The sequence below is a fragment of the Tauraco erythrolophus genome, chromosome 13 (genome assembly GCF_009769465.1).
Source record: "Tauraco erythrolophus isolate bTauEry1 chromosome 13, bTauEry1.pri, whole genome shotgun sequence".
NCBI lineage: Eukaryota > Metazoa > Chordata > Aves > Musophagiformes > Musophagidae > Tauraco > Tauraco erythrolophus.
In genome coordinates, this window is record NC_141477.1 from 20,495,465 (window position 1) to 20,505,801 (window position 10,337).

At 46.7% G+C, this 10,337-nt stretch overlaps 1 protein-coding gene across 2 annotated transcripts in view; it reads right to left on the reverse strand.

The window, feature by feature from the left end:
• CHRDL1 (chordin like 1) overlaps window positions 1–3,077 on the reverse strand; it is a 43,417-nt gene extending 40,340 nt beyond the window's left edge. Inside the window, exons 1-2 of one of the 2 annotated variants that reach the window (XM_086619731.1) lie at window positions 2,990–3,077; window positions 951–1,063 (exon numbers count right to left, since the gene is read on the reverse strand). In XM_086619731.1, coding sequence (XP_086475857.1) covers window positions 951–1,063; window positions 2,990–3,068 — 192 coding nt within the window. In that variant the 5' untranslated portion in view covers window positions 3,069–3,077. The remainder of the gene's footprint in view (window positions 1–950; window positions 1,064–2,989) is intronic. The other variant, XM_086619730.1, reaches the window with a different exon arrangement.
• Window positions 3,078–10,337: the final 7,260 nt, after the last annotated feature.

The following is a 10,337-nucleotide window of genomic DNA, read 5'->3' on the forward strand; positions in this document are numbered from 1 at the left end:
TTTGTTCCTACAACATTGCTTTTTCTCTTACAGATGCATTCTGCTGCACAGACCTGAGATGCAGCCAAGCTTGTGAGACTACTGTTTGTGCATCTCTGCACTAAATGGTAGTAGCAGATCCCTCAAAGTGAATGCTGCACAGGGGCCCAATATTTTACACTTGCAAGGGGGAGAAATAGCCAAGAAAACTTTATTCTGCATAAAATACAGCAGACAGAACTCAGCATCTGGATTGTCGCATGTGTTAGTGATTAAGATCCCTTATTGTTTAGTCATTTTAAAGTACTCCAAGGGACATATTCTGCTCTCATTTTCCTGCCCTCTCCAGCTGTTTATCACATACTTAGGGGATCTATGACTGCTGTGTCTTTGTATCAGGCATCAACTGATGGTAGCCAAAGACCTGTCCTTTCATGTCCTACCCAATTCTCTCTGCTCCCCAAACCTTTTTCTCATTTTTCATCACCTCATTCTTCTTTCATAGATTTTTACAAACGGTGATATCCAAGCCTGTTCCTTCAGCACTTCAGGACAGCAGATGCTCTGACTCTGGAAGTGCCTCTGAAGATGTGGGCATTGTACAAAATCACAAAATTGAAACACTACTAAATTCAGGTTCAGCATAATCATTCATATTGATGGAACTGTAAGGATTATATTTAGGTAGTGGGGTCCAATTATTCAAGATGTAGTGCTCAGCATTGACAAAGCTTCTAGCTAGTTAAGGAGCTGTTTTTTCTACCCCATGCAAGTATTTTTTGCTGATATTGGCCTCCTCTGTTCATATTTTCCCTTTGCTAGGATCACCGGCCTCTATTTCCTACAGCATGATCAGGACTCACTAGTGAAAACAGGTTTGGGCTTTGTCAAATTGTAGATACAACAGAAAGAGATTCTAGTCACTGAAGCAAGTAGAAGAAGTTGTAAGATCAATAACTCAGCAGTCCTACCTCTGAGCAAAGACAATTAACACAGTAAACAAGGCCATAGGGTTCTAGGTAAGGATGCCATCTTTCTCCTACACGGTACTTCTTATCTTGAAACACGCAGTACGTATCTGAGTCTGTAAAACAGAAAAATTGAAAGACCTGTGAATGAATGTTCCCATTCCGTGCTTACAAAGTGGTTTTAGGTGTGCAGTGTTGTCTGTAAACTATTTTTTCTTTCCCTGGAGAATCACACAACGGAAATGCCCTTCATTTCATATGCTGTCGTTTCTAACCTCCCAACCAAAACAAATGACATGGCCTCCCATCTTTCCAAAACTGCAGCTCCTGCAATAGCTGACAAATGGCCTTCATACAGAGTGAGTTTGTCCTTTCACCTGCAAAAACACAGGCTAAGATCCCGTTTAGGTAGCAGAATTAAAGTGTTTGATTGCTCAGACAGGTTTACAGGAAACAAAACCTTTCACTGCAAAACCAAAGCAATTGGCTTGAGTCAGGAAACTCCCAGGATGTACAGCAGAGAGATTTTGAACACGAGGACTGCAAAAGGAAGATAAATGCACTGTGTTTACTGCTTGTTCAGTATCTCCGTATTTTAACAACCTAATAAAAAAGGAGTTTGTCCTAGTATTTCAGAACCATTTGTGGTGACTTACATATGCATCAGCATTCAAAATATGTTAAGACCTTTCTGTTCATTAAGCACTTCTAATCTTGCAGGTGCAGTTTTGCAAATATCCATCTACCTATCAGACATTACTGTCCTGTCTCTCCCTGTCACATTATTGGTTTCACATTGAAAACTCAGATCTCTTCACTAAAAAAAAGTTTCCCCTGTGTTTCCATGTGAGGATTCCTTCTGGTTATCTTAATGATGTCCAAATTCAGCTTAATTCATCACCCTCAGTATAGATGATACATGAGGGTATCAAGCAAAATACCTGTCTTCCAAGTGATAATCCAAGCACAGGATATTCTTCACATTTACTGGGCTAAAAGAAGGTAGCAAGAGGTAGGGATTATTAGTAGCAACTGTGAAATGATCTGCTTTCACTTCACACAAAAGCATGAAAAATGAAATGCAGGATCTGAAAAGGCAGATGTCCAAAGTGGAGTTGGATAATTTCTCACACTGTGCTTCCTTTGAACAGAAATACCTGCACATTGTTTTCTTGTGAGTAAGTTTAGCGGAGAAGGTGACCTTTTTTGAACTCACTCTTTTTTTTTTTTTTTTTTTTAAATCTACCTCCTTAGAAGCAGAAGCTGCTGATACTGAGGCTGAAAAATTTAACTACTTCTCAAGGGCAAACCATGTCCTTCGTAAGAAGAAGGCCAAAACCCAGCCTATGCAGGTCGGGAGAGCATTCCAGAGAGCTAGTAACAAGGCTGTAGCAGTCAATAACTCCTAGATTTATTTGGGCAGTTATTCCTCCTTGCCATGCTTTCTGAAATGTGTTAACATTTCCCATGGGTGACAGGCTTTGTAGAAATATTCCCTTTGTTTTGTTTGTATTCTTTTGCAGTTCTTCTCATCAAGTTTTTGACAGTGCTTAGACTCTTAATTTTCTCAAAGGATGTATCTAATCCAGTTCATATGAGGTTGTTTTTGGAACACAACAGAATAGTCTTGGACGGGCTTTACTCTCGCTGAAAACTTCAGCACAATAGTCTTACACATGGGACAAAATCCAGATAATCCATCAGATGTTTACAGAGGTCACTAAAATGGAATTAAGCACTCTCTTGATTCAGGATATTTGCAATAAAACAGATTGTCCAACTGATCTCTTATGTTTGATCTCTTATGTTCTTTATGATGCAATGAAACCTGTACAGCTTTAGGAAAATGTGCCCCAAACATGGGTGTGACCTGATTCTACTAAATGTAGGATTAGAAGGAGGAAGAATGTTAGAAGGTTTTGAACACAGTTCCACAGTTTAGGACATTCTTGTTTGAAGATCTTTTCTGAACCACATCTGTCAAATAGAAGGAAAATGTGAAATTTGGATGAATGTGACAGCTTTGTTTGAAGTCTACTTACGTTTTACTTGTTCTAGTTTACCTCCATCTATGAAAAGGAGACAGAGCACACCAAAAAAGATACAATGAAAAACTTCCATATCCACTTCTTTCTCATGTTTATCACAAAAGGAAAAGAAAGAGCCTCCGAAGTAGAGAATGTTGAGCTGTTGGGAAGAAAAGATTAAATGAATTAAACTAAAATCCTGTAAGATACTTAAATTCTCTGACACAATTTCATCCAGCACACAGAAATCCTCAACTGCCAGAACCAAAAAATCTGTCTATATCATGACTCTTCATTTCATGGGAACGGCTTTGGCTTCAGGTCATTTCAGTTTTGGAAAAGGGGCCATGTTCCCATTCATGAAAGCTGAAAACTTTATGACTTGTAATAAAGTCCTTGTTTTATTCCAAAGCAGAGAAACCTGGCAAGTAAGCAATCTAAATTCTTTCACAAGAAACTCGTTTGGGAGAGATGTTCTTGTAGAGCAGCTCTTTAGGAAATACAGGTGTCAGTTGTAACATGTTCGCTTCATCGTAAATTAACCGGTGCACTACGGAAAGCCACGCTTAGGGCGGAACGCTGGCCACGCTGTAGTCAACGGGAGCTCTTCTCACTTTCCACCACTATTCAACCCACCCCTCCTCCCCTCTCCCAACTACTATTGTTCTGGGATTGTGTATAATTAATTTTTCCAGAGTTAACCCCTCCATTGCCTTGAGATCTGAAAGCAGGATGGGGAAATGACATGTCATCTTCATTCTTACAGATTTTTAATGTCAAATCTCGCATATGGAGCAAAGCTTAATGTATTCTTCTCTGTGGTATCGTACTTGCTGCGTGCGCCATTCTGTTTATCTTTTTCTGGCTTTTAGAAGGTGAATTATTTTATAATGAAAGAAATAAGGGAGAAAATAATTAACTAAAGTATATATTTTTTTATAGTCAACCTAAGATTCAAAATTGAAAAAATATATTGATGCTTTGCTATCAGAATTCATTGCGAAAGTATTACCTTCCCAGAGTACACTCATCCATAATTTACAATGTTGGAAATATTTGGGTTTGATTTTAAGAATCTTGATGTGGATTCACAAATAGTTTTACAAAAGCTAAAAAAAAAAATAAATAATTCACTATTGGAAAAATAAACAATCTGCTTTGTAAACTAATTTGACCTCTTCAGATTTCACGTAAATAGTAGAACTGTACATGAATATGCTTCAGCTCACAGATAACCAAACCAGAAATAACAATTTATATATGTATATTCAAAATTAAGTGGTGGATAACTTCGAGAAATTAACTAAACAGTAAGTTAACAAGCACTTAAAAAGAAAATTTCCCTATTACGACTGTTGAGATCGAGGATTCTGTAACAAAGGGTGGGTGATCTGATTTTATCACGGTGGGTTTATTGCCTTTACTGTTTAAGGGTTCTCTACTCTACGTTCCCAAACCACAACCAAAACGTACATCTTTCTTAACTAATCAAATCTATGCAACTACTCTGTCACTACTCAGTGAGCTCACTCAAAATAATGCAAATTGCATCTGAAAACATTCACGAAAATAACGCTATTTTAAAAGCACACTGCCTATGCAATAACAAAATAAAACCTCCCATTTATTTTGGAAGCTGAGAATGATATTCCAATTTCAGAAGAAAAGTTTAAGTCATTTTATTCCTTTCAATGTGTTCAAATCATATAGGATGTTTTAAAGCCAAACAACCTTTTAGAAACTTGTTTAAAATTAAAACCTCATAATTTAGTCCCAGGACATCACGCAGGCATTGAGAACAACAGCAGCACATCACTGGGACTGGCAGAAATGTGAATGTTTAAATATTTTGGCCTTCTTGGGGGTTGCATAAGCAAACAATATTTATAAACGGAGCACAGTTCTCCTTTGTGTGCAGCACTTTACCTGTTAGCTAGATCGGTTAGTTTGAATAGAAAGGCTCCGAAATCCACCCATTTTAAATGTCAGGTCTTCAAAAGGAAGCACATTTTAAAACTTGGACTGCTTACACTCAGAAATGCTGCACGGTAACGTGAAATGGAGGAGTTAATAACAGAAAGGGGATGGGGACTTTTGATGTCTTTCTTAATTCTCTTTAATTTCTGTATTGTTGTTACTCCAAATATAAACACATACTTTTCACTATTAGCACACTCCCTTTATTTCCCCAAAGGGCAATGTCCTAAAAATATTCTTGGATTTAAATAATCTCAGTTAGGATTAACCTGTTAATTATTGGTGTGTTTTCTGCTTAGTAGAAACAATGAAAGCGACCCACTTCTTACATGAATTACTCACTGAAATAAGGCATGTGGGTCAATTTTTAACGCCTCGCCCTGCGAAGAGCCCGGTTTAGGAACTACAAGTGGCAGAGTCTGGCCTCGCCACGTTTTACCATTAATGGGAAAAAAAAAAAAAAAAATCCCCAAAAAACAGGACTGAAAGTCGAGAGAGCAGGGAAATGAGGCGGTTGGCGATCAAAGAGCGGCGGAGCGGCAGCCCAGGCGGGCGGGCTTTACCCTCCATCACCCGGAGCGGGGGCCGCGTCTCCCTCCGCTCCCCCCAAGGCTTTTCCTCCGGCGAGCCGCGCGGCCGGCGGGCGCTCGGGCCGTCGGGGCTTGTCCGTAAGTCGGCGAACCTCGCCGGAGGCTCCTGGCTCCGACCGCCCTAACGGAATCGCCGGCCCTCGGGCGAGCGCCCCGCAGCCCCGCCGGGGGCCGGGGCCGGGAGGGCCGTTTAGGTCGAGGGCTGCCGTCGGCGGAGCGCCGGGCTGAGCCGCGGCGCTTGCCCGGGGCCCCGGGAGCGGAGCAGCAGCGCGCCCCGCCGGGGCCCGGCCAGGTGCCGGCGGTGCCACCGAGGGGGCGGCGGGACGTCGGGAGGGGACGGCAGCCCCCGCAGGGCTGCCTGTGCCGCCACCCCAGCCCCCGGGGCAGTGCCCGCGCCCCCGGGCGCAGCTCCCGCAGCGGTTCTGCGCCTCCCGCGGGCTCTCGCCTAGGAAAGAAGAGCTCACCAACCTGGGGCAGGGCTGGAGGCCGCGCCGCTCAGCCGCGGGACGCGGAGATCGCCTGCGGAGAGCGGCTTCGGCTGGGGCAGCCGCGCGGCTCTGCTCGCTCCGCTCCGCCGGGTACGGGAGGGCTCCGGCCAGGCGGCTCCGCTTCCCACTCACGTTGCCATAATCTTCTCCCGCGGCTTCGCTCCTGGCAGTGGCGGCGGTGAGGGGCAAGCAGGGGACCGACGGCAGCCCCCGACCCCCGACCGATGGACGGCAGCGGGGAGGGAGGAACCCGCTAAACCCGAGCTCCGGGGACCCTGCGGGGCGGTCGCTGCGGAAGGTCCCGGGCTGACCGGCCTGGGACACCTGCCACCGCCTCCTGCCCAGCGGGGAGCGCAGCGAGGCCCCGCGGCCGGAGGATGCTCGGCGGCGGGTCCTGCCCCGCAGCCCCGCCGGCACTGGAGCGGCGGCGGGAGGAGGAGCGGAGCAGCCCGCGCCCCGGCGGTCCGCCTCCCGCCCCGGCCCCGCTCCTGCCGCCCGCCCGGCACGCCAGCGTGACTGACACGGCCTGGGGTGGAGTTTGCACCGCTATGGGGGGCCGGGGGGGAGGCGAGGGGGGCCGGGGTGAGCGGGGCGCTCGCCGGGGCGGGGGGCTCGGCGCCCGCCGTCCCGTTCCCCTCCCGCCGTGCGGGAACCACCTGCGGGCCGGCAGGACCCGCACCGGGCGGGGGGAGCCTGTGCTCCGGTGCCTTTAAACAGAGCTGCGGGCTGGGCGAACGCGACCCGGTCGGGCCATAGGTCCCTCCCCGGTAAACGCGCCCCGCCGGCGGTTTTCTTAGAGGACTCTACACCGAGATGGCTCTTTAATGGGCTTTTCACGCGCGGGGTGCCCTCCGGAGCAGCCCCGATGGAGTTAGCGTCCACTGGGATTTGTCAGGCACCCTCTGCTGATACCCTCTGGTCTGATTTATTGTGTTAGAAGGTTTCAAGGTCACATTGAGATTCTAGTGGAACTAAATTAAACCCATGACTCATGACATTATATGCTTGGTCAAACATTCTTTCTCTGTCTTGTTGTAGCCCCTTTAACTAATAAGAAGAGATCAGTGAACTCTTGACAAATGATCTGAGAAAAAGGGCGAGGTATGAAAAGACATCATGTGAAGAAACAAATCGTAGAAATCATAGAATCATTCAGGTTGGAAAAGACCTCTAAGATCATCAAGTCCAACTGTTAACCCAGCACTGCCAAGTCCACCATGTCCCTAAGCACCACATCTACACGACTTTTAAATACTTCCAGGGATGGTGACTCAACCACTTCCCTGGGCAGCCTGTTCCAATGTTTGACAATCCTTTTGGGGAAGAAATTTTTCCTAATATCCAATCTAAACCTCCCCTGGCACAACTTGAGACTGTTTCCTCTTGTCCTATCGCTTGTTACCTGGGAGAAGAGACCAACCCCCACCTCGCTGCCATCTCCTTTCAGGTAGTTGCAGAGAGCGATAAGGTCTCCCCTCAGCCTCCTTTTCTCCAGGCTGAACATCCCCAGTTCCCTCAGCTGCTCCTCATAAGACTTGTGCTCCAGACCCTTCACCAACTGCGTTGCCCTTCTTTGGACACACTCCAGCACCTCAGTGTCCTTCTTGTAGTGAGGGGCCCAAAACTGGACACAGTATTTGAGGTGCAGCCTCACCAGTGCCGAGTACAGGGAGATGATCACTTCCCTAGTCCTGCTGGCCACACTGTTTCTGACACAAGCCAGGATCCCATTGGCCTTCTTGGCCACCTGGGCACACGCAGGCTCACATTCAGCCAGCTGTTGACCAACAACCCCAGTTCCTTTTCCACCAGGCAGTTTTCCAGCCCCTCTTCCCCAAGCCTGTAGGGCTCCATGGGGTTGTTGTGACCCAAGTGCAGGACCTGGCACTGAGCCTGTTGAACCTCATACAATTGGCCTCAGCCCATCGATCCAGCTTGTCCAGATCCCTCTGGAGAGCCTTCCTACCCTCGAGCAGATCAACACTCCTGCCCAACTGGGTGTCATCTGCAAACTTAGTGAGGGTGCCCTCGATCCTTGATCAGTGATAAAGATATTAAACAGAACTGGTCTTAGTACTGAGCCCTGGGGAGCACCACTGGTGACCAGCCACCAACTGGATTTAACTCCATTCACCACCACTCTTTGGGCCCAGCCAGCCAGCCAGTTTTTTACCCAGTGAAGAATACGCCCATCCAAGCCATGCGCAGCCAGTTTCTTCAGGAGAATGCTGTGGGAGATGATGTCAAAGGCTTTACTAAAGTCTAGGTAGACAACATCCACAGCCTTTCCCTCATCCACTAAGTGGGTAACCTTGTCATAGACGGAGATCAGGTTAGTCAAGCAGGACCTGCCTTTCATAAACTCACACTGACTGGGCCTGATCACCTGATTGTCCTGTACGTGCTGTGTGATGGCACTGAAGGTGATCTGCTCCACAGCCTTCCTCAGCACCAAGGTCAGACTGACAGGTTTATAGTTCCCTAGTTCCTCCTTCCAGCCTTTCTTGTAGATGGACGTCACATTTGCCAACTTCCAGTCAACCGGGACCTCCCCGGTGCGCCAGGACTGCTGATAAATGATGGTAAGTGGCTTGGTGAGTTTCCGCCAGCTTCCTCGGTACCCTTGGGTGGATCCCATCCAGCCCCATAGGTTCATGCAGGTCGCTAACCATTTCCCCTTGGAGTATGGAGGCTTCGTTCTGCTCCCCATCCCTGTCTTCCAGCTCAGGGGGCTGGGTACCCAGAGAACAGCTGGTCTTACTATTGAAAACTGAGGCAAAGAAGACATTCAGTACCTCAGCCTTTTCCTCATCCTTTGTCACTATGTTTCCCCTCACATCCAATAAAAGAGGGAGATTCCTTTTGTCGCTAATGTATTTACAGAAACATTTCCTATTCTCTTTTACGGCAGTAGCCAGATTAAATTCTAGTTGGGCTTTGGCCCTTCTAATCTTCTCTCTGCATAACCTCACAACATCCATTTAGTCCTCCTGAGTTGCTTTCCCCTTCTTCCAAAGATCATAAACTTTTTTCCCGAATCCCAGCCAAAGCTCTCTGTTCAGCCAGGCCAGTCTTCGTCCCCGCTGGCTCCTCTTTCAACACATAGGGACAGCCTGCACCTGTGTCTTTAGGATTTCCTTCTTGAAGAATGTCCAACCTTCCTGGACTCCTTTGCCCTTCAGGACTGCCTCCTGAGGGACTCTGTCAACCAGGCTCCTAAACAGGCCAGAGTCTGATCTCCGGAAGTCCAAGGTAGCAGTTCTGCTGACCTCCTCCGCTTACTTCTCCAAGAACTGAAAACCCTCTCATTTCGTGATTGCTATGCCCAAGATGGCCTCCAACCGTCACATCACCCACAAGTCCTTCTCTGTTCACAAACAACAGGTCCAGCAGGGCACCTTCCCTAGCTGGCTCACTCAGCAGTTGTGTCAGGAGGTTATATCTTCCATACGCTCCAGGAACCTCCTGGCCTGTTTCCTCTCCGCTGTATTGTATTTCCAGCAGACATCTGGTTGAAGTCGTCAGTTAGAATCTGTTTCCCCTGGTTTGAGACCAGGGCGTTTGGGGAGCTGTACACCTCCCATGCTTGGTAGGCATTTTAGAGGGCTGAAAATTGAGCAGAACTTTCATTTCTTCCATTGTAACTCAGCTGGATGAAATATTGAAAATAGTGTATAGTGAAACCCTATATTAGCGTAAGAAAAGAATAGTTGACTTACTAAGAGTTTTATACTGTAACTTCATGAGTAACCAGGGCTGTGTGTTTGTAAAATGCAACTTTATAACTCTTGATATTGAAAAAGGAAAAGAGACAGAAACAGCATTCTGGAGCTAAGCGTTATAAAACCGTTGCTCCATGCCTGCTTCTGTGTCACTCTTCCACTCTTTGCCTTGCTATGCAGAGGCAGTAATCCATGTTCCTAAGGAAAAATCATCACTTAAAGCTCTTAGTCCTGCGTGTGGTGGCTACTGCTGCAGGTTGATAGTTTTGGAAGAGCCACTGTGTGAAATAGGGATGGGTAAATGAAAAACCAAGTCTGAGCAGATAGTAATTTGCACTTGAAGGCAGAGAATTTGAGCTGTGCAAGCTCTGGTCCTGTAGAGATGTATCTGTACTCAAGGAGAGAAGAGTTAAGTGTTACACACATGCTTCTAAATTGTGGGGGCATAGTAACGTTGTTCCTTTAGACTGTGTGGGCTCAGCCTGTGAGATAAATTGCATATGAATAACATGTGCACTCAGATCTATGACTGAGCAGACCCTGTTGCATTCTGCAAAGAGCTAGACCCAAAGCCAGTTAGAGTCTT